General features: G+C 56.6%; 3 protein-coding genes across 4 annotated transcripts; 1 reads left to right on the forward strand and 2 right to left on the reverse strand.

Annotated features, from left to right (window-relative positions):
• The first annotated feature begins 57 nt into the window (after window positions 1-57).
• NFKBIB (NFKB inhibitor beta) lies at window positions 58-8,011 on the forward strand. 2 transcript variants are annotated; one of them, XM_086689712.1, is made up of 6 exons: window positions 58-330; window positions 5,278-5,383; window positions 5,670-5,796; window positions 6,679-6,767; window positions 6,857-7,117; window positions 7,862-8,011. In XM_086689712.1, the coding sequence occupies exons 1-6, from the start codon at window positions 152-154 to the stop codon at window positions 7,955-7,957; spliced, it is 858 nt and encodes a 285-aa protein (XP_086545838.1). In that variant the 5' UTR covers window positions 58-151; the 3' UTR covers window positions 7,958-8,011. The 2 variants fall into 2 exon arrangements, with proteins under 2 accessions (XP_086545838.1, XP_025770396.1); XM_025914611.2 differs by having other exon boundaries at window positions 60-330; window positions 5,463-5,796.
• Window positions 8,012-8,059: 48 nt separating this feature from the next.
• Window positions 8,060-12,328, reverse strand: CCER2 (coiled-coil glutamate rich protein 2). The gene is made up of 5 exons (XM_025914918.2): window positions 10,416-12,328; window positions 10,139-10,179; window positions 9,897-9,984; window positions 9,037-9,569; window positions 8,060-8,393 (listed from the first exon to the last, which is right to left on the reverse strand). Exons 1-5 carry the CDS (start codon window positions 10,492-10,494, stop codon window positions 8,304-8,306), a joined length of 831 nt encoding a protein of 276 aa, XP_025770703.1. The 5' UTR covers window positions 10,495-12,328; the 3' UTR covers window positions 8,060-8,303.
• A 143-nt stretch (window positions 12,329-12,471) lies between these two features.
• On the reverse strand, window positions 12,472-22,365 carry SARS2 (seryl-tRNA synthetase 2, mitochondrial). Its single transcript, XM_086689704.1, has 16 exons — window positions 22,068-22,365; window positions 19,315-19,410; window positions 18,160-18,189; window positions 17,489-17,629; window positions 17,352-17,406; window positions 16,800-16,863; window positions 16,480-16,585; window positions 15,768-15,815; window positions 15,448-15,556; window positions 14,834-14,879; window positions 14,406-14,493; window positions 14,212-14,321; window positions 13,403-13,496; window positions 13,220-13,312; window positions 13,034-13,099; window positions 12,472-12,947 (listed from the first exon to the last, which is right to left on the reverse strand). The coding sequence occupies exons 1-16, from the start codon at window positions 22,332-22,334 to the stop codon at window positions 12,804-12,806; spliced, it is 1,557 nt and encodes a 518-aa protein (XP_086545830.1). The 5' UTR covers window positions 22,335-22,365; the 3' UTR covers window positions 12,472-12,803.
• Between the last annotated feature and the right edge of the window lie 37 nt (window positions 22,366-22,402).

Genomic DNA, 22,402 nt, shown 5'->3' on the forward strand with positions numbered 1-22,402 from the left:
AAGGGGGCGGGGCGCGTACTCTTTACCTCACTCTGATTGGATAAATCAGGGGGAGTGTTGGGGAATTCCCCGCAGGGCGGAAGCGCCAGGACTTCAGGCAGAGCTTAGTTATAGGCGGGCGGCCGCTGGGACCCCTGAGGCGTCGGGGGCTATGGCGGGGGTCGCGTGCTTGGGGAAAGTTGCGGAGGCCGACGAATGGTGCGACAGTGGACTGGGCTCTCTGGGTCCGGACGCAGCAGCCCCCGGAGGACCGGGGCTGGGCGCCGAGCTGGGCCCGGGTCTGTCGTGGGCGCCCCTCGTCTTCGGCTACATCACTGAAGATGGGGACACGTGAGTGAACCTTAGGCTGCCAAACCGGGCCCAAGGATCCGACGTCTGATTCCTTATTAGTCTCTGAACCCGGCTTCCTAACCTTTCACTCCTAAATCTGACTTGTGATGCTTGACTTTCTGATCCCTAACCGCCAAGCCCTAACCTCAGTAAAAGCAATTTACTGTCCAACTTTGATCTTAGCGCCTTAATTTCTGATCTTCCTTTCTTGAACTCTGGTTCATAGAGAGCTCCACATCCCTATCCATTGATCCCAAAACTCTATTGATCTTCCTGACCTTATTCCTGAGACCTTTGTTAGAGCTGTAGTTCAGACACCCCCCCCCCCCCCCCCCCCGACCTCCTACCTCCAAATATGATCTTTGATCCTTAGCTCCTGCTTTATGAGCCTGGGACTTAGATTTCCAAAATTAATACTTGGCCTTGACTCCAAGATTCTACCTTCTGAGCACTGATCTTAAAATCTTACATTCAAAGAGAAAACGTAAGCTCCATTATAGCAGGGTTCACGTGTGAAATATTTATTGAACACTACCAGGTTCCAGGGCCTATTTTAGGTGCTGTGATAAAGCAGTGAAGAAAACGGACAAAAGCTTAAACCCTTGTGGAGTTTGCGTTCCAAGGGTGGGTATATCGATAGGACAGATGGACTGACAGGAAGACAGGAAGGAAGCGGGGAGGGAAAAAAGGAGAAAGAAGGAAAGAAAGGGTCCGAGAAGGAAAGAAAGACACAAAGTGAGAATGAGCGAAAGAGAGAGGAAAGGAAGAAAGACAGAAAAATGAAAACAATATAAAAGAAAGGCAGGGAAACGGTATGTCTGAAGGTAGTAAGGTCTTTGGGAAAAAATAAAGCAGGAAAATGAGACCAGTGAATTATTTGGGGGGGGGAGCACTCCATGTAGAAGGGACAATGGTTGTAAAGGCCCCTGTGACGGATTGTACTGGGTTTTTTGTTCATTGTGTTCACTCTTCTGTCCTCAGTGACCGAACAGTGCTTGACCCATAATACGCACTCAGGAAATAGTGATCTTTTTGAAGAACCAGCTTAGGTTTCATTAATTTTCTTTATTGGGTTTTTGCTTTCTATTTCATTGATCTCTGTTCTGACTTTCATTCTTGCCCTTCTTTTGCTTACTTTGGGTTTAATTTGTTCTCTTTCTTTTTTTTGTTTCTTAAGGTGCCAGCTGAGCTTATCCATTTGAGACCTTTCTTTTCTAATATAGGTGTTTCATGCTATAAATTTCCCATAGTACTGCTTTAGCAGTCTCACAAATTCTGATATACTGTGTTTTCATTTTCATTTAATTCAATATACTTTCTAATTTCTCTTTTGATTTCTTCTTTGGCCAGTGGATTATTTAGAAGTGTGTTATTTAGTTTCAAGGTATTTGGAAGGTCTTCCAAATGTCCCTTTTTAAATTGATTTTTTAAAAAGTTTTATTTATTTAAGCCCCTACACCCCATGCGGGGCTTGAACTCATGACCCCAGGATCAGGAGTCACATGATCTTCTGACTGAGCCAGCCAGGTGCCCTTTTTTTTTTTTAAATTGCTTTTCAATTTAATTCCATTGTAGACTGAGAACATACTTTATGTGACTTGAATCCTCTTAAACTTATTGAGAATTGTTTTATGGTGGAGAACATTATGTGTGCACTTGAATGGATATTCTGTTGTTGGGTACAGTGTTCTCTATTTTTTTAAAAAAACTTTTTAATGTTTATTTATTTTTGAGAGAGAGACAGAGACAGAGAGAGTGCCAGCAGGGGAGAAGCAGAGAGAGAGGGAGATACAGAATCCAAAGCAGGCTCCAGGCTCCCAGCTGTCAGCACAGTGCCCGACGCAGGGCTCGAACTCAAGAGCCATGAGATCATGACCCGAGCTGAAGTCGAATGCTTAACCGACTAAAATTTTTAAGTAATCTCTACTCCCAACGTGCGGCTCAAACTGACAACCTAGAACTCACAACCATGCTTTACTGACTGAGCCAGCCAGGCCCTCTGGCTTTACTAACTTTCTCTTTGTTCTGTTATTTAAATGGTTGGCCAATTGTGGCCTCCAGGCAAAATCTGGCCAGCCATCTGCTTTCGTAAGGCTGTGAGCTAAGAATGGTTTTTACATTTTCAATGGTTGAAAAAAATCAGAAGAGAAGAAGAATATTTTGCCGCAAGTGAAAGTTATGTGAAATTCACATTTCAGACTGCACAAAGAAAGTTATGTTGGAATACGGCCATGCGGGGTCATTTATATATTGCCAGTGGCTGCTTTTGTATCACAAGTGCAGAGCTGAGTAGGTAAAAAGAGACACGGTAGGATCCACAAAGCCTAAAATCTTTAACTGGCCTTTATAGAAAAAGTTTGCTGACTTCTGCTTTTTTGGGCTTATATGTCATTTCACATAGGGTAAAAGATGAAAGAACTTTAGAAGAGAATATATTTCCATCTGTCCCCTCCTGGCCTCGACGTTATTGTTGCCATACATTCCACTTACACGTGTGTCCTAAACTCCCCCATACTTTGTTAGTATTTTTGTTTAAACAGTCAGCTATTTTTCCAAATTACCTTCTGAAGAGCCTTACAGTAACAAGAGAAAAAAAATCTTCCATATTTACCCACATAGTTACTATTTTCAGTTTTCGTTATTCTTCTCTGTCAGTTCGTATTGTGGTCTGATGTCATTTTCCTTTTGCTCGCAGATTTCCTTTAATGTTGCTTTGGCGATATGGGTCTGCTGCTGATGAGTTTTCTCGGCGTCATTAGTTTGTCTTCATGTTTGAAAGACGTTTTCGCTGGGTTAAAGAATTCTGGGTTGACTGTCTTTGAATACTTGAAAGTGGTGCTCCGTTGTGTTCCCTTGCCTTATTTTTATTTTTCTGTACTTAAAGTAGTTTTGCCTCTGGCTCGTGTGAAATTTTTGTTTTCATCATTGGTTTTGAACAGGACTTTTATGTTGGGCCTTTGCATAGGTTTTTTTTGTTTTTGTTTTTTTGTCTTTTTGTTTTTTTTTTTCAGTATTTCTTGTTCTTGGGAGTCATTGAGCTTCTTGGATCTGTGGATTTGGAAAATTAAATTAAGTGTCTGACTTCGGCTCAGGTCACGATCTCGCAGTTTCTGAGTTCAAGCCCCGCAACCAGCTCAGTGCCAACAGCTCAGAGCCTGGAGCCGGCTTTGGATTCTGTGTCTCCGTCTCTCTCCGCCCCTACCTGCTCGCAGTCTGTCTCTTTCTCTCTCTTTCAAAAATAAATAAACGTTAAAAAAAAATGTTCTCTTGTGTTTCATTAAGAATAGCTCTTATGGTGAAGTCTTCAAGTTTGCTAATCTTTTTTTCCTGTGGTGTTTAATCTGCTACTAATCCCACCCAGTGTATTTTTCATTTCAGATGCTATAGTTTTTATCCCTAGGAGTTTGGTTTGAGTCTTTTTTTTTTTTTTTTTTTTTATCATCCATGTCTCTACTTAACTTTTTGAATGTTTGAGATTCACTTATAATGAACTCTTTTAATGTTTTTGTTCGTTAATTCCAACATCTGGGTCATTTCTGGGTCAATTTCAACTGATTGATCCTTCTCATTATGGATCATGTTTTCCTGCTTATTTACCTACCTGGTAATCTTTGATTAGATGCCAAATATTGTGAATTTTACCTTGTTAGGCCAGCAAGTTGTGGATTCCTATAAATACTGTTGAGTGTTGTTTTGGGATGCAGTTAAACTACTTGTAAGCAGTTCGGGCTATCTGGGCGGCTTGGTTGGTTGAGTGTCTGACTTCTGCTCAGGTCACGATCTCACGGTTAGTGAGTTTGAGCCCCACATCGGGCTCGGTACTGATAGCTTAGAACCTGGAGCCTGCTTGGGATCCTGTGTCTCCCTCTCTCTCTCTGCCCCCCTTCCTCACTTGCCTTCTGTCTGTCTCTCTCTCTCTCTCTTTCTCTCTCTCTCAAAAGTAGATAAACATTAAAAAGAAAAAAAAACCCAACTACTTGTAAGCGGATTGATCCTTTGGGGTTTTGCTTTCATGATTTGTTGGGTGGGTCCTGAGCAGCCCTCATCTAGGGCTTATTATTCCCCACAACTGAGGTAAGAACCTTCCAGAGTATTCTACCCAAGGTCCTTGGGTTTTTCCTAGTCTGATTGGTGGGAACAGGCATTATTCCTGGTCTCCTGTGAGCGGTGGGCATGTTTCCCTAATCTTTTTGGATGGTTTCTTCACACCCCTGCATTAATCAGCACTCTCCCAAATACTCGAGAGGCCCCTCTGTAGACCCCCCAGGGTCTCTCCCTGTTCAGCCCTCTCCTCTTGGGTTCTCTGTCCTCTGACTCTAGCTGCCTGCCTTCCCCAGCCTCCCCTCCTTCTTGCCTCGTATGCAATCTGCGAGGCCCCTCTCTGTGCGGTGTCTACTCTCAAGATGGTAAACTTGGCAATCAGTTGAAGGGCTCACCTCATTTTGTTTCCTCTTTAGGGATCATGGTCATTCATTGCATGAGGACTAGTATCTGGAAAACTGTTGCTTCCTATACCATAGTTTGTCAGATTTTTTTGGTTGATTCAGATGGGAGGGAAATCTGGTCCCTGTTATTTCGTCTTGGGAGGCAGTAGAAGTCCTACTTAATACACACCGATTAGGGGCGCCTGGGTGGCTCAGTTGGTTAAGCATCCGACTTCAGCTCAGGTCATGATCTCGCGGTTCGTGGGTTCGAGCCCCGCATCGGGCTCCACGCCCACAGTGCGGAAGCTTGCTTGGGATTCTCTCTCTCTCTCCCTCTCTCTGCCCTTCCCCCACTCTCACTTTTTCTCTCTCTCTCTCTCAAAGTAAATAAATAAACTTTAAAAAATTTTTAAAAACCAAAGCACTGATTAAACAAATATGCTGACTTAACTGACCTGACCCTCCTAGATTCCTGACAGTTGGTTCCAGACTTCTGTGCTCTGCTCCCTGTTTTTGTCTTCAGGGCATTGCACCTGGCAGTGATTCATCAGCATGAGCCCTTCCTGGATTTCCTCCTAGGCTTCGCGGCTGGCACCGAGTACCTGGACTTGCAGAATGACCTGGGCCAGGTGAGCCCCCCGGGGACAGTTTAGGGCTTGGGACTGGGTTCTCCGTGCACCCCCTGATCCCTGCCCTCTGCTCCCGCAGACAGCCCTTCACCTGGCAGCCATCCTGGGGGAGGCCTCCACAGTGGAGAAGTTGTACGCGGCGGGTGCCGGGTTGCGTGTGGCGGAGCGCGGGGGCCACACGGCACTGCACCTGGCCTGTCGCATGAGGGCACACGCCTGCGCCCGTGTGCTACTCCAGCCCCGTCCCCGGTGCGCCAGGGGAGCCCCCAACACCTACCTCGCTCAGGGCCCCGACCGCACCTCTGACGCCGACCGCCTGCCTGTCGCCTCGTACCCCGACCCCGACTCGGAGAAGGAAGATGACGAGAGCGAGGAGGATTGGAAGCTGCAGCTGGAGGCTGAAAACTATGAGGGTGAGGGGTTCTCAGGCACCGGGCAGGGCTCGGGCTCCCAGGCGGAGCGAGAATTCCTGGCTCTGGGCTCGGTTCTCCTGACTCCAGACCCAGCCCCTTGGGGAATAATACCGAGGCTTCAGGAGCCCAGGCATTGGGAACGGTCCCCCGTCGAGCCCCAGATTACTGAGACTTGGTCATGTGGAGCTCGGAACCCGGACCACTTGGGACCCAGACCTGTCACCCACAGGCCTGGAGCCACTAAGATCCGGTTGTTGGGTCCAGCTTGCCCAGCCTGAAGGCACAGCTCCCGCCCTCTCACCAGCCACAGGTTCCAGCCCGCCCGGGACGAGGGAACTGAAGGCCCAGGTTCCCAGAGATTGACACTGGGTTCAAGGACAGCCCTCAGCCAGGCCTCATGAGAAAAAAGGCATCTGAGTCTCGGCTCCCCCACCTCTAAGCCCGACTGCCTGGACCTAAGCCCCTTCCACAAAGGGACTGAGATCACCCAGGACCCTGTGTCTAGGGCCCTCTCCACCTTCCAAGGTCGCAGGCCCTTCAACTACTCGGGACCCAGGAATTTGGGGTCCAGGCCCTTTGTGAAGTAAAGACCAGAGACTCGGTCTCCTGGTCCCAAGATCCAGGCCTCCTGTCCAAAGCCCCCAGGCTCTTCATCCATAAGCCCCAGACATGCCACAAGCCGGGCATTGGCACCCCCAGTAAGTTCCAGACCACCGAGACGTAGGCATTTGGGCTGCAGAAGCCTGTTTGACATACCCAGGAAATCAGGAGCTGTACCCCAAACTCAGTCTCCTCAGGCCACAAAGCCATCCCCTGGGACCTTGGCATTTGAGGCCCAGGCCCCTCACCCCCATCGTCCGACACCTGTCGCCCTATCCACAGGCCATACCCCGCTTCACGTGGCCGTCATCCACAAAGACGCAGAGATGGTCCGGCTGCTCCGGGAGGCTGGAGCTGACCTCAACAAACCGGTGAGCTGCCCTGGGGAGAGGATGTGGCAGGGAGGCTTGGCCCCCAGAGTGGGGCAGGGCCTCCCTGACCCCTCTGTTGCGCCTCGCAGGAGCCCACGTGCGGCCGGAGCCCCCTGCACTTGGCAGTGGAGGCCCAAGCAGCCGACGTGCTGGAGCTTCTCCTGAGGGCAGGGGCCGACCCTGCCGCCCGCATGTATGGTGGCCGCACCCCACTGGGTAGTGCCACGCTCCGGCCCAACCCCATCCTCGCCCGCCTTCTCCGTGCACATGGAGCCGCCGAGCCCGAGGACGAGGATGACAGACCCGGCCCCTGCAGCAGCAGTAGCGACAGTGACAGCGGGGACGAGGGCGTGAGTGGGGGGCCAGGACCGAGCGGCCCAGCCGGGGGGTCAGGGTAAACGGGCAGACGGGAAGGGGGAGAAGAGACATTAGGCAGCACGTTGAGACTGACCTCGGGCTGCTGTGATTCGAGAACTCGGGCAGCTGTGCAGGGAGACCTGGGCAGGGGTGGTGGGGAGCACGCGGGTAGTGGTGGTGGGGAACCGAAGGCAAGGGCAGAGGTGGAACTCGGGCAGAGTTAGAGAAAAGACCTCGATCGTGGTGACTGATAATGGTACTGGTTGGCAATGGTGGCTGACAGCGTAGGGAGTGATCTCACAGGGCAGGAGTCGGAGAACTCAGGCTCCGGGAAGCACTGATTCCAACCCTGGCAGCAGTGGGGAGAGACCTCCGGTGAGGAGGTTGCATTGGAGAACCCAGGTGGCAGAGACCCCACTCTGGGCAGGGACGATGTTGGGGGGGCGGCGAGGAATCTGGGTAGAGGCAGAGGGAGGGGGCGGAGGAGGGAGACCCCAGTGGCTGTGGCTGCCTAAGTACTGGCAAAGCAGTGGGGCCGGAGCCCAGGCAGTGGTGGTGGGAGAACACAGGTGACCTTGAACGTGGTGTGTGGAAAACTAAGAGCAGGGAAGTTGAAGGATGACTGGGCGAGCTGGGGCTTCGAGACAAGACCCAGCTGTCGGGGTGGGTGGAAGCAGCTGGACAGCAGGCGGGGTGACAGCCGCCTGAGCCCCTGTGCCTGCCCCCTTTGTCCCCAGGATGAATACGACGACATCGTGGTCCACAGTGGCCGCGGCCAAAACCGGCTACCTCCCACCCCAGCCTCAAAACCTCTCCCTGATGACCCCGTCTGACCTCATTGTTAATAGGATTTCCAATTTAATAAAATCCCAGTTCTGACAACCAGAGACCGTTCCCGGGTCCCCGTCTGTCTAACATCAAGTGCCACACGAGCCTTAGCGGTTTTCTTTGTGCTTTATTCACTCGGCAGGGTTGGAGTGGGTGGCCGGGTGTTTCCCGAGTCGGTTGGAGCCCAGCCCCTCTACCCAGCTCAGACTCGGCCCCTCGGGCCTCGTCGCGTGGCACACCTGTCCCCCCATTCCTTCAGGCTGGGGAACAGAGTGGGGTGTTAGGCGAGCTTTGGGGGTCAACAGTCATAAGCCATAGGGTGTGTCAGGAAGGAGGACGCGAGGTCGGGGGTCATCCCTCCCTCCTGATCTCCTCCCGGAGAAGCTCCGTTGCCTTCTTTAGCTCATCTCGCACGTGCTCCAGCCGCACCGTGTCATGCTCCTGGGGGGATCAGAAACGGGTTGATCAGCCCACCCATCTTCAAGGGCAGGCCCCCTCAGGAGTCACCCACGAATGTGGGCCATGTCAGTTTGCATGCCGGCAGCCGGCAGCGGTCCTCTAGTCCCCACGGACTGCGGTGGTGACCGCAGTGGAAGAGTTAGACTGGCCAACGTGGCCAGCGGTGCAGTCTGCGTGGACCGCCACGGCCAACGACAGCAGGTGGGGCTAGTAAAGGGGCCCTGACCCATTTGTGAGGTGCTGGCCGGTTAGGCTGCTGCCGCCAGTCATGGGGACGTCTTTCTTTCCACGGCCCAGCAGTGGTGTCCACCTGTGGTCCAGCGAACCGAGCACGGCAGCCACTTTTCACGTGGCCAGACGGCGCGTTACTGACTATGGTGGCGGCTAACTCGGACGCTTCCGCGCGATTCTGGTGGCCATCTTGGTTACTGTACTCTTGGTGTGGAAGCCATCTTGGCCAAGCAGGGGCCTTGCTCGGATGTCGCTGCCTAGTCCTGGTGTCCGTTCCGGTCACCATGGTCCATTTGTGGTGGACAGTGGCCGTTTACGGCCCAACTGGTACCCATTTGGTAGTCGACTCCACTGGCCGTTTGGCCTACCCCGCTTGCCCGTGGCCTCCACTCACCTCCCTCTCGGAAGCCTCTTCCTTCTCCTCCTGCTTGGGCCCGGCTTCTGGCTGGCGGAGGCGGTGGTGATGCGGCGAGTCCTCGTGCCTTTCTCCTCCACCTGCCTCGGCCTCCTGCCACAGGCCGTGGCCCGTGCCCAGCACCTGCACACCCTTCTCCTCGGCCTCAAACTGGGCTGTCTCCTCGTCACTGGCCTGCTCTGCCACTCGCTTGTGGGGCCCCCCTCCACCCTCTGGGCGCCGCTTCCACGGGCCTTCGAAGGGTTCCACGGGCCCCCTCTTCTTCCTCTCCTCCTCCTCCTCCTCCCGCTCCTGCTCCTCCTCCTCCTCCTCCTGGTGGAGCCGGCTATGGAGCTGCTCGCGGATGGTCTGTTCCCGCACCTCAGACTTGTGGGCCCTCTCGGCTGCCTCTTCCTCATCCCTCGCTTCCTGGCTGGACCTCATCTTCCCAGCCTCTTGCTTCTTGAAATCCCCAACCAGTAGGCCTTTCTCTTTGGTGGACACACAGCCGTAGGGCTCTGTCTCACACATCTCTGGTGGAAAGAGAGAGGATGCTCTCTGTGCAGCAGAATCGGGAACCGGACCTGGAGGAGTTCTGGGGCCTGCCCGAGGCCCCACAGGGGGGCTGCCCAAAACCGGGAGAGGAGGGTCAGGTCTGGGGGATGTTCTCTGCCCCCATCCCGTACCTCTGCAGGGACCCCCCAGGGTGGGGCTGGAGGCCGGACGGGACACCGGGCGTGCCGTGCCAGCCCAGGCAAGGGGGCCCTGGGATGAGACCACCTTTCCTCCAGGCAGCCCCGGCCGGAACCCCGGGTGGGGTGGGGGCCCCCGAGAGGCTCTGGGGCCTGGGCCCTCCTTACCTTTGTGGAGGAGAGCTGTGCAGGGGCTTCTCTGGGCCTGGCCCAGCGTCAGCACTTCTGTGACCACTTCTGCCAGACAGCGGGTCAGCTGGGCGTGAAGGGTCAGAGGGGAGGTTGAGGGTAGGGCAGACGGGAGGAATGAGAGCAGTGGGAAGTTTGGGAGGGAGATGATCATGGAGGCCGGTCAGGGAGGGCCAGGGTCTGGGGAAGATGAGGCAGGGCAAGGGGTCTGCACTCCTCACCTCTTCCTTGGAAGGTCTTGGCGCCAAGGGAGCAGCGGTGGCTGTGGAAGAAGGAGGTGGGTGCTTGTACCCTCGGTACCCCGCGGGCACTGTCCTCGGTGCTGATCCACGGTCCTCTCCCCAGCCTACCTGCCAGGTGCACCGTCCCTACCTGGAAGCTCAGCCCGTGAAGTCTCTAGTCCAACCCCAATGGGTGCACCGTTCCCGCCCCCCGCACCCCCAGTCCCTGGTCCCTGAGCTGGCCGCAGAGGTGTCCTCTCCAGTTCCTGGCACTCACCGGCCCCCGGCAGCAGCGCCAGAAGCAGGGGCAGCGGCAGCAACAGCAGCAGCACGGAGGCGGGCCCGCGGTTCTGCATGGTGGGGCGTCGGGACCAGGGTGCTCGGCGCCGCGCCGGACGGCGCGGCAGCTCCTTATAACCCGCGCCAGTGGCCCCGCGGGGGAGGAAGTGACGTCATCACCGCCCCTTCCCCGCCCGCGCCGGGGTGACAGCTGCCGGGCGGCCACCCGCCGGAGACCCTCAATTATTCATGGAGACCCACGTCCCGCACCCGCTCCTCTTCCAGCTAATGGTCCCGGAGCGTCAGCATGGAGGGAGGGTGCTTCCCCCAGAGAGACACAAGAGACACGGTCTGTTGAGCTTAAGGCTGCACGGGGAGGGCGACCTGAGTTCGAATCCAGCGGCAGCCATTCACAGATAGACCTCAGGCAACTCCTTCCCTTCTTTGGCCTTTTCCTCATCTGGAGATTTGGGGGTCCTAAACCTACTTCCGCAGAGGTGGTGGCTGGGTTCCGCCTGAATCCCAGCTCCACCACGGCCAGCTGTGCAGCCTGGGAAAACTGCCAGACCTCTCTAGGATTGGGTTTATGCTTTGTGAGACAGCGCGGGTGGCCACCTGCCCCACAGGTGAGGGGTAAATACATAACGGGTGCGTAAGGTCATTTCGACAGTGTCTGGCCCTGGGAACTACACCCGTCCCAGCACCCTCAGTCCAGTAGCTTTTGTTGAGCACCTACTATATGCCCCGCCCTCTCAGAAAGCCCGGGTGACGGCAGTGAACAAGCAGGCAAACTTCCCTGTCCTCTCGGGGCCGACATTTGAGAAGGGGAAGACACAACGCTCAACTCCGCGCCTATAAGGAAGGAGGAAATGACCACAGACGCCTGCATCACACAGCGCGAGCGGCTTTTCCTTTGGCCGGCCAGGGAAGTCCTCTCTGAGGAGGTGATATGTGGGCTAAGGCCTGAGTCACAAAATGGAGGCAATCACACAAGATTGAGGGGAAGAGTAGCCACAGAAGGGACTAGCCAGCGCAAAGGTCGGAGTCAAGAATGAGTCTGCAGACTGGGGCGCCTGGGCGGCTCAGTCAGTTAAGTGTCTGACTTCAGCTCAGGTCACGATCTCGTGGTTTGTGAGTTTGAGCCTCACGTCGGGCTCTGTGCTGACAGCTCAGAGCCTGGAGCCTGCTTCAGATTCTGTGTCTCCCTCTCTCTCCGTTCCCCCACGCTCACATTGTCTCTCTCTCTCTCTCTCAAAAATAAATAAAGATTAATTAAAAAAAAAAGAGTCTGCAGAGTTAGGACAGCAAGATCAGAGCACGAGAGAGAGGAGGTGGGTTGAAACGGAAGGCAGGGGGCAGACCACGCAGGGCTCTGTGGATCACGGGGACAGCTCTGTCCTTTCCCCTGAGATGGAGCTACATGAGGGCTCCAAGCGGGGGAGGGATGTGACCAGACATAGGTGTCCACAGGGTCGCTCTGGCTGCGTGGGGGCGGGGGAGTGAGGAGATGGTGGAGGGGCTGTCGTGCTCTCCAGATGGGGAGAAAACAGTGGACAGGACCGGGGAGGGACCAGGGAGGAAGAGAGTAAGGGCGGATTCTGGTAATGGTTTAGAGGAGCTGCCAGGGTCTGACCTACGTGGGCACGAAGGGAGCAGAGAGTGACCGAAGGGCTGTGGCCTGAAGAACTGGAAGGCAGTTCCATGTACCAAGACAGGCACAGCGAGGGGAAGAACGAGTTCTGCTTCGTGGAGTTTGTGCTGCCTACTGGACCCCACCCCCCCCAACCCCCTGCAGTGGAGATGGGGGAGTGAGGTTGAAACTGGGGTCAGTGCAAGGTGCCCCTTGTCCTAGAGCAAGGGAGAGGCCTTGCACCCTCTCAGTTCCTGAGGTGGCCCCCAAGTTGCCCTCCGTGTGCTCTGGGGGCTGCTGGACATTCTTGGCCATGGTCCCTGTGGCCACAGACCCTATGATGGTTTAGTACCTCTGACCAACTGCCCAGCACCCCCGCAGGTCGGCCAGGGTCATCTCCCTTGCTCACGGATCCACAAAGGCCTTGGTTCTGACCATTTATTGGGGACTTTTCTGCTAAGTACTGGGGGAGGGAAGAAGGAAGGACGTTTGGAGGCCTCTTCCTCTCCTTCCCCCATCCCTACAACCTTTAAATCCCCAGGCATCCTGCTTTCCGGTGCAGGCTGGGACCACCAGTGACAACAGGGTCACCGGCTGATTCTGAGGAAGTACGGAAGTAGGAAAGGGGCCCGGGCACGGAGCCGGTGTGAGGAATGCAGATGTCAGGACGGGCTTAGGAAAACGGGTCCCAGGTCTCCAGGGTCCCCTGAGCTCCAGGAAGCGGCAACAGCCCTGCTGACCGATGGCGGTGAGCTCTCAGCTCGAAGCGGGCCGGCCCGGGAGCCTGGGCTTCTGGGGCTGGTTGGGGCCGATGTACTGGAGAGGCACGTGGGTGGGGGCCGTGATCCGATCGGTGCCAAGGTAGGGCTGGAGGGCAGGGGGCACGAGGACCGAGCCGTCCTGGGGACAGAGCAGGCCTCAGGATGCTGCCACTGACCCGGGCCTCCACCCTCGGCCTCCCCGGGTGGGATCCTTCCACCGCTCACCTCCCGCTGGTTGCTCTCCAGGAGGGCGATGAGCAGGCGAGGGACGGCACAGGCTGTGGCGTTCACCTGGGGGAGAGGCGTGCTCGCGTCCGCGACGACCTCTCCTGCCCCGGAGAGGCCGAGGGGGTGTGGGCCTCAGGGAGCGGAGGCTCTCGGGAGGCTAGGCGAGAGGGGGCGGGCGCTTACTGTGTGGGCAAACTGCAGCTCCCCGGCCTCCTTCTGGAACATGATGTGCAGCCGGCGGCTCTGGAAGTCCGTGCAGTTGGAAGCACTGGTGACCTGGGTGCGGGGAGGGGTGGGCTGAGAGGATCACCTGTGGGGGGTCCGGTCCCGGTCCCCCACTGCGTCCCCACCGCGGTGGGGGCTCACCTCGCCAAAGCGGCCGCGGCCCGGCATCCAGGCCTCGATATCGAACTTGCGGTAGGCGGGGAGGCCCAGTTCCTGGGTGGGCATGTCCAGGACGCTGCGGCGGAAGAGAAAGTCGTGGCGAAGGTCAGTGAGAGGCAAGAGGAGGTGGCAGCAGTGGTGGAGGAGGAGGGGGAGGAGGGAGAAGGCACGGGGGGGGGTGATGGAAGAGAAGATAGCCAAAAAAGAGGAAAATGGAAGCGAAAAAGGAGGCGGAGCTGGTGGCGAAGAGGGCACAGAGGCGAGGCACGGGGCAGTGGAGAAGGCGGAAGGGGAGCGGATTGTGGGGGGAGGACGGGGAGGAGAGTGGGCATGTGGCCACTCTCAGCACCCTGGGTCTGTAACGGGTCACCGAGAGGAAAAGCCCACATCGCCCGGCCTCTCTGGAAGCCAGGTGTGACGGATAGGACGGGAGGGCGTGGGGCCACCCACCAGGTCCTGCCTGAAAGGGAAGGGGGCGCCCCTGCCCTCCCCGCCGAGCCCAGGCAGTGAGGAGCCCCTTGGGGTGAAGTGCCGATGAGGCAACACCGAGGGATGGGAGCCACGAGAGGGAAGGGGCCCGGGTCCCCATCCCCGGGGCACCCTGTGCCACTCAGGCTGCTGTCACCGTCCTATGGTCCCACACGGGAGGTTACAGACTGACAGATACGTATCCCGTGTGTATTCCTGACACGGGGCAAGGGGGCGGAGGGAGAGGAGGTGATGAGGGCGTGTAAAGTGGGGAGCACCTAGCCAGCCCATCCCTCCTCCCTCACCCCCACCCTTCTCCGCACCGGAAGTGCAGGCCCAGCTCCGTCAAGATCTCCATCTGCAGGGACAGGAACTCCTCCAGCAGCTGTGAGCTCTGCTCCAGCCCAGGGCCTGTCACCCCGAACATCTCCACCTGGGGCAGTGCAGTGGGCACAGGAGTCAGAAGGCCCCCAGCCACTGGAGTGAGCCCTCCTCCCCAGGTCGCAGCTACACCAACCTTGGTGAAATGGTGCACTCGATACAGTCCCCATGGCTCCTTCCCTGTGTCTGTCTCAGCCCGGTAGCAGGTACTGGAACAAACCATCCTGGGCCGGGGTGGGGGGGCAGGGGAGGTAGAGTCAGGGAGGGGAGAGGGAATGTCACAGTGGGGGACAAGATCTAAAGGAACCGGACATCGGGGCGCCCGGGTGGCTCAGTCGGTTGAGCGGCCGACTTCGGCTCAGGTCATGATCTTGCGGTCCGTGAGTTCGAGCCCCGCGTCGGGCTCTGGGCTGACCGCTCAGAGCCTGGAGCCTGTCTCGGATTCTGTGTCTCCCTCTCTCTCTCTGACCCTCCCCCGTTCATGCTCTGTCTCTCTCTGTCTCAAAAATAAATAAACGTTAAAAAAAAAAATTAAAATAAATAAATAAAGGAACTGGACATCACCTGATTGGCAGGTCCCTGAAGGCCACGGAGTGGTCCATGAAGTAGCCTGGGAGGAGAGAGAAACAGAATGTGTCAGCCAGGATGGGTCACCACCATCCACAGGAAATCTCTGTGACAATTAGAAAAGGTGTCCTAGGGGCGCCTGGGTGGCACAGTCGGTTAAGTGTCCGACTTCAGCCAGGTCACGATCTCGCGGTCCGGGAGTTCGAGCCCCGCGTCAGGCCCTGGGCTGATGGCTCAGAGCCTGGAGCCTGTTTCCGATTCTGTGTCTCCCTCCCTCTCTGCCCCTCCCCCGTTCATGCTCTGTCTCTCTCTGTCCTAAAAATAAATAAACGTTGGAAAAAAAAATTAAAAAAAAAAAAAAAAAAAAAAGAAAAGGTGTCCTCTCTGGTAGACACGACCTCCCGTCAGGGCATGGGGCTGGATCCTCACTGTACTGTTGTGCAGTAAACAACCTACACAACTGTACAGGCTGGCCCTGGGGGTCACTGAGACATCCTAGGCAGGCAGCTGTCACCCCCAGGATGCTCCTGGTTATCCCCCTACAATCCCTCCTGCTCTGAGGACACTGGAGGTATCCTCATCCCTGCTGCTGCCCCCAGGCAGGTGCTTACCAGCGAGCCCCACCTCTGCTGTCCCAGCCAGGCTTAGGTCTTCGAAGCGGGATGGGTCAATATTGTAAATTTGGGATGGGTTGGCATTTGGTGTCATCCCACAGCCTTCCTGGGGAGGAGGCCAAGCCACACAGGTCAGGGGACAGATAACCTCAGCCTCCTTTTGCAGGAACAAGCCCCGCGCCTCCCCAGGAAGCACCTGGAGTTGCCCACCCTCAACCCAGTCCCAGGGCCGTCTCTGCAGGGGAGACAGGCTGTTCTTCACGCCTGGGGTCCCCGGAACAGGGCCTGGCACGCAGCTGGGTGCGGGGGGCACTCACAAACACAGCTCCCCGGAGAAGGTCTGGCACTGTCATGGGAGTGAAGCCCTGTAAACGGGAAGGGGGCGGGGTGAGGGCACGGCCAGGACCCCCACCAGACCAGGGACACTGCAGAGTGGGCCAGTGACTCCCGCTTGTCCTTCAAAACCCATTCCGCCTCAGAGGAGATTGAAGGAGCTTCAACTGGCTTGGAGCCAGTAGGCTTGGAGCTGGCTTCGGGACCCTGGTGTCCCTGCCGCCGGGGCCCTCTCTGTCGGTGCTTTGCGGTTTCCTCTCACTGCATCCCACACAGGGTAGCGGGAGGTGTAGTTAGAGCTTTCTGTGGCTCCCCAGTGCCCTCAGGAAATGGCCTGAGGCCACGGTCAACAGCCCATGCCTTGAGCCCCCCCCAACCCCTCCCATTCGAGCAACACCTCCTTTACACTACGGCAGGTGGTGAGGTCCCAGGCACAGGCCCTAGGGCCGGCTCCAAGCAGCAGCCGTGAGATCTTGGGCTAGTGACGCCCTCTCCGGCCTTAATTTCTCCATCCCTGAAGTGGGAATAAGAGCATCTACCTCATAATGTTGCTATAAGAATTAAATGTGTCGGTAATACACGTAAAGCTCTGAAATAATGGCTGGAGCACAGGGAACGCCCTCCTCCCCGTCTTGAGCCCTCTGAGTCACTGTCGATGTCACCCCCTCCAGGCAGCCCTCCCATCCCGACCCATACCCGCTGGATGAGCTTGTTGAGGGTGAAGTTGACCAGGCCGTGCTGCAGGAGGGCCCCGGCCCCACGGAGATAATAGGAGCGGTGGCCGGACACGTGGGACAGGCGCCTGGGAGACAGACGGGCGGACAGGCGGGTGTGTGTGGGCCGGGGCTGGTGGGGGAAGAGGGGGACCCGAGCACCCTGAGGCCGAGGCCAGGTGCCAGGCGGGGGACCGGGCATCAAACATTCATGCGGGGTGAGGCCCGGGCGGCTCCACACCTGGTGCTGAGCCAGCTGCTGGGGCGGGGAGGGCGGAGGGGGCGCGAGCGGGCGGAGCTCACTTCTGCCGGATGATGTCAAGTTTCTCCGCGATTTCCAGGTGGCCCCGGGGTTGGAAGGAGAATGCTGGATCCGGATGAGAAGCGGTGGAATAAGGAGTCGGGAGAGAGACACAGAACGGGGACACAGACAGGATGAGAGAGCCAGCAGGAGGGAGAGGCAGTAAGAGGGAGCGAGGGAGACAGAGGGAAAGGGAGAGAGGAGGGAGAGAGAGAGAGAGAGAGAGGAGAGGGCGGCAGAGGCGGGACTGGCAAAGGGAGAGATGGCGAGAGACGCGGAGCCGAGGTGGAAAAGGAGAGAGAAGGGAAAGGGAAGAGAACGTTAGGAGGAGGTGAGAAAGAGGTGGGTGGGTACAGAGAGTCAGAGCCAAAGAGAGAGAGAGAGAGAGAGACACCGGAGTCAGGGAGGAAAACCCAAGGGAAACAGCCAAAGCGAGCCAGGGACAGACTGCCATATACACACAGGGCAGGAGGCAGAAGGAGGGGAGCACCGGCCACGTCCCACACCCCAGGGACACCACCCAGCCTCGGCTCCGGGCCTGGGGGCCGGCCCACCTGGCTTGTCTCCGACCACGTGGAGCACCCGGGCCTGGCTCTCGTCCCCGACGGGCTGCAGGGACACAACGGGAGTCACGGGGAGGGTGGTCCCGGGCGGGCCCCTGGGCTCCACCGCCACCCGGCACCGCGCTCACCACATCCGGGTGGGTCTGGTTGGGCAGCCTCAGCGCCCGCAGGTAGAACTCCTCTTCAAGCTGAGTCTCCTTGGGGTACAGGACCATGAGCTGCTTGCGGATCTCTCGGCCGTGGGCCCGCAGACTCTGATACTGGGGGTCCTGGGCAGGGGGACAAGCCGGGTCAGTCCAGGAGAGGGCGGGGGGGTCCCTCAACCAGTCTGACCTTGGGCCTTGCCGGCACAACCCCTGTGGTCGGCACCCACTCTCTCTTCAGCCCAACATCCTGAATTTCTGTTTGGGAAATTCCCTCACCTCACCTCACCACCACACGGCAAGTCCAGGGGGCCGTGACTCAGGCCTGGCCTACCAGAACATTCTATTGCCTGGGCCACAGCGATTGGCTCGAAGACAGGCACGTGATCCGAGCCCCAGGACCAGGGGTGCAGCGATCAGGGAAGCGGTCCCCTTCGGGCCCCACCCCGCCTCCCCTTTCTCTAAGGGCAGAAAGCCGGTCTGGGAACAAGGGGGAACTAGAACCAGATATAAGCCAGCCTCTTAGGTGTCAGGAACCAACAGATTCACTTGGATCACTAATCCTGTTTGTTGTCTTCGGTCACAAGGTAGGAATCACGACCCCCGTGGCACCTGCCCACTCCCCCCAGGGGCAGGACACCGGCCCTCGGGAGTACCTGCTGCACTTGAGTGTTGTCCCGGTTGACCTGGTAGAAGAGAGACGGAGGGGGTGATCAAGTTCGTAAAGCTGGGGCCGGGGAGGAGGGAAGAAAGGAGGGGTGAAAGGTCAAACAGGGCCGGGTGGGGTGGGGTGAATTCCTTGCTCTGTGGGTGCCTGGCTGGACAGACCTTCCTCCCCTCGGTGCCTCAGTTTCTCAGTAAAGCTGGGAGGAGGCAAGATAATGGAAGAGTAGCCACACCCGCAGCTCTGTTCATTGAGCCCGTCCCTGCTGTCACACGGCTCTCACGCGGTCCTATTTCTTCACAACCTGCTCCGTGAAGTTGGCATCGGCGTGCTTCCCATTGCGTAGATAAGAAAATCGAGGCTAGGAGCGGTAAAGCTGGTGAACCTGAACCTTCCTCGAGCCAGAGCGGCAGGCGGTATCAGGCAGACCCGGGTCTGAATGTCGGGTGCCTACCCGCTCCGTGTCCCTTGGGCAAATCTCTCGTCTGCTCCGAGCCTCGGTATTCCCACCTGTGAAAGGGGATAACAGGACCTCCCCAGCAGGGCTGTTGAATGGCTTCCCCGAGCAGATGAGTTGGCACTCATGGAACGTGAACTGTGACCAATTTTGTTGTGGTCACTGGCTGCCTGCCCGTGATGCACGTAGTCTGGGGCCTGGCACTTACGTAGGAGGGTCACTGGGAGGTGTAACTAGTTTTGCAGTCGGCCTTCTAGCGGACTGGCGAAAAGCAGCCCGAGGGCCTGGGTGCGAATCCTGCCTCGCCCACTTTCCGGCTGCGACGCTCAGGCACATGCTAACCTCTTGGGAGCCTGGTTGTAAACTGGGTTTGTATTGTTCCTGTCTCACAGAGTTGGGAGGGTTCAGAGGAGGAAAGCATCTAGAACAGTGCCTGGCACACAGTGATTGCTATATAAACAGCTGCTATTATTTTTATGATTACTCTTTTCAGCGCCCTGAGGCAGATGCTCTTGGCTGTCTAGCCCAAGACTACTCAAGCCACAGAAGTCCTGTTTTCTGCCTCTGGCAGTCATGTGAAGAGACACGGTACTACGCGGCCATCTTGGGCTGTGAGAGGGGAAACTGAGGTCAAATCAACATAGTGAAGCCTCACCCACCTAGGACCCCCTCCCTTCCCCTGCCGCTCACCATCAGGGCCCGTACTGCCTCAGCCACAGCCCCCTTCTCTTCCTCCAGACTCCGGATCTGCTCCCGCAGCTGCCTCAGCTCCTGCCATGCTGAGATCTGGGGGAGGACACAGGAGGGAAAGGGGTGAAGGCGCCACTGTCTCCTGCCCCTTCTCGCTGGAGCCTCCCCCTGCTGGCCACCTGGAGCCCAGCAGCCAGGCTCTCCTCGTTCCCTTCTGTACTAGGCTTCCTGATGTAAAGCACACGGCTGCCCAGACGTAAGACACATTTCCCAGCCTCCTTTGCAGCTGCTTGTGCTCACGTGTCCAAGATCAACCAATGGACGTGAGTGGAAGGGGAAAGTGTGACTCTTGGGTCACCTCCTTGAAGACAAGTCCCCATGCTGAGCTTTCTCTCACTCCCCTTGGACTGGATGACAGGCTCTGAAGCACAGCCAAACCGGACAGCATCCTAAGGGACGCGGAGCAGGAGGGTGAAAGGACCCAGGCACTCAGGGGCACAGAGCTGAGGCCCCGCCAGCACTCACCTCTAAGTCTCAGAGAAGAGAGAGGCAGCCTCTGTCCTATGGGGCTGCTGCGCTCAACCCGTCCCCTCCAACAAAGCAGGCTCAGCTCTGGTTCGCGGGCACACCTACTGCCTTGAGGCGCCTCTGTGAGCCCGCAGCCCTGGGCAAACCCCTCTGTCCTCTCTGGCTGCAGTTTTCCCTCTGACAAAATGGTGCAAACAGCACTGTCCTACCTCCCCGGGGCTGGCAACTGGGAGGGGGAGCAGGCCATAAGGTGGTTTGCTGCCCACTGGGTGGCTCCCCCGGATGTCCCCTGGACACTCACCATGCGCAAGAGTAACTCTAGGAAAAACATCCCCCTCCTGAATCTGCTCCTCCTCCAGGGACAGCCCCACAAACTCCCATCCCCGGCCGCAGGACCCTGAGCCTCCTGCCGGATGCCACCCCAGCCCTGTGGCCAGGTTCCGTGTCCCGACGTTTCTGCCTCCTGAACGTCCATCGCGTCTGTCCTCCTCCCATCCCCTGACTCCTGCCCCTCTCTGCTCCAGATCCTGTCATCAGCCACGAGGACCGCTGTGCTATCCTCCCAGCCTTCAGGCTCACCTCCTCCAATCCAGCCTGAGCTCTTACACAATCCCTCTCCTGCCTGGAGGCACCCATAGCCCCCCAGTGCCCCTAGGAACAATTCACGTGCCTTGTTATTGCCCATAAAGCCACATGCCATTTTCCTCTTCACATTTCATGCCCTAAAGAAGTGTTTTTAGAGCTTTGGGATGTGATCCATTAGCGGGTTATAAATAATTCAAGACTGCTAAACCAGCACTTTAAGAAACTGTGGTAAAATATAAAGTTCAGCATTTTATGGGACGCCTGGGTGAATCAGTCGGTTAAGTGCCCGACTCTTGGTTTCAGCTCAGGTCATGATCTTATAGTTTGTGGGTTCAAGCTCTACATTGGGCTCTGTGCTAACAGGGCGGAGGCTGCTTGGGATTCCGCCTCTCTCCTGCTCACTCTCTCTCTCAAAATAAATAAATAAACGTTTAAAAAAATACATAAAGTTGGGCGCCGGGGTGGCTCAGTCGGTTGAGCGTCCCACTTCAGCTCAGGACATGATCTTGCAGTTAGTGAGTTCAAGCCCCACGAACTCTGTGCTGACAACTCAGAGCCTGGAGCCTGCTTCCGATTCTGTGTCTCCCGCTCTCTCTGCCCCTCCCCTGCTCATGCTCTGTCTCTCTCCCAAAACTAAATAAACATAAAAAATTTTTAAAAATACATAAAGTGTAGCATTTCAACCATTTTTAAGAGTACAGTTCAACGGCACTAAGTATATTCACACTGTTGTGCAGCCATCCCCACCATCCATCTCCAGAACTTTATCTTCACAAACTGAAATGCTATACCCATTAAACACTATCTCCCTGTTCCCCTCTCCCCAGCCCCTGGCAACCGTCACTCTATTTCCTGTCTCTGTGCATTGGACCACTCTAGGTACCTTGCGTGAATGGAATTATCCGGCTTTTGTCTTTTTGTGACCGCCTTAGTTCACTTAGCGTCATGTCCTCAAGGTTCATTCATGTTCTAGCATGTGTCAGAATTTTCTTCCCTTTGGAAGGCTGAATCATATCCCACTGTGTGTACCGTAGGCCATTTTATCTATTCATCCGTCAGTGGGCACTTGGGTTGCTCCCAAGGTCTAGTAATAATGGTGACTCTGCTTCTTGTTCCCTGGCACGTAGTATTATATTATTCACCACCTCATTATCAAAGCCTGGGACATAGTAGATGCTCCCTAAGCAGCTGTTCGGCAGAACCATTAATTAAATAATTATTTAAATGCTTGCTACCTGTGGGGCAGGTGCAGGGTTCTTACTCTCCAGAGGCAACCCCCTCTCCACCCTCGTCTAATTCACATCCCTGTCCCTCAATTTCTTCCCCCTCCCCTATTTTCTTTTGTGGTCTTCAGGAAGCCTGGCAGGAGGCTGGAGCACAGAGAACATCGGCACGTAGTTAAGTTCCTAAGCGCAAAGTAGGTACTCAGTACGCTTTACGGAACAGGCGCATGGTGGGTGGGTACACAGTAGGGCCCTAGCACTCCGTGGATAACTGGCACATCTATGGGTGCCAAGCACAACATACTGGCTAAACTTGGGAAGAAACGGAAATTCCTGCAGTAGTTTCGCCTCCTGCTGGACAGTATCTCGCAAGCCCCGTTCCGCCCCGCAGCTGACGGCCGGCGCAAGCGCACTCACGATCGCGGGCAGGTCTTCGGGCCGCAGCTCCCCCTTGCGGAGCTGCAGGGCGCGCGCGGCCTCTTCCGGGCATGCGCACAGAGGTTCCATGTCCAGATGAGGGAGCGCGCTGTAGCCCTCGCGCGCGTGCTCGTACAGGAGGTTCCGGTCTCGTCTCTCCGTGGCAAAAGTTCTTCTTGGGCTATGGCTGCCGATGCAGCCTCTCCGGGAACGAAGACCCCGACCAGCCACCAAAGGCCACAAGCGCCGCGCCATGGACGCCGCCATCTTGGACAGGGGACAAGGAGTCACGCACCCTTCGTCCCGCCCCCTCCGCGTTTAGACCAATTGCAAAG

The sequence above is a fragment of the Puma concolor genome, chromosome E2, assembly GCF_028749965.1.
Source record: "Puma concolor isolate L17-30 chromosome E2, mPumCon1.1.hap2, whole genome shotgun sequence".
NCBI classification, from domain to species: Eukaryota; Metazoa; Chordata; class Mammalia; order Carnivora; family Felidae; genus Puma; species Puma concolor.

Coding starts and splice junctions, on each gene's coding strand:
- NFKBIB (XM_025914611.2), top strand. CDS start 152: ATGGCGGGGGTCGCGTGCTTGGGGAAAGTTGCGGAGGCCGACGAATGG. Junction 5,384..5,462: donor TGCAGAATGACCTGGGCCAG/GTGAGCCCCCCG, acceptor CTGCTCCCGCAG/ACAGCCCTTCACCTGGCAGC. Junction 6,768..6,856: donor GAGCTGACCTCAACAAACCG/GTGAGCTGCCCT, acceptor TGCGCCTCGCAG/GAGCCCACGTGCGGCCGGAG.
- SARS2 (XM_086689704.1), bottom strand. CDS start 22,334: ATGGCGGCGTCCATGGCGCGGCGCTTGTGGCCTTTGGTGGCTGGTCGG. Junction 18,190..19,314: donor AGGCAGTACGGGCCCTGATG/GTGAGCGGCAGG, acceptor CTCTTCTACCAG/GTCAACCGGGACAACACTCA. Junction 13,313..13,402: donor GCCGCGGCCGCTTTGGCGAG/GTGAGCCCCCAC, acceptor CCCCGCACCCAG/GTCACCAGTGCTTCCAACTG.
- CCER2 (XM_025914918.2), bottom strand. CDS start 10,494: ATGCAGAACCGCGGGCCCGCCTCCGTGCTGCTGCTGTTGCTGCCGCTG. Junction 10,180..10,415: donor GGCGCTGCTGCCGGGGGCCG/GTGAGTGCCAGG, acceptor CTTCTTCCACAG/CCACCGCTGCTCCCTTGGCG. Junction 8,394..9,036: donor AAGAGGCTTCCGAGAGGGAG/GTGAGTGGAGGC, acceptor TGATCCCCCCAG/GAGCATGACACGGTGCGGCT.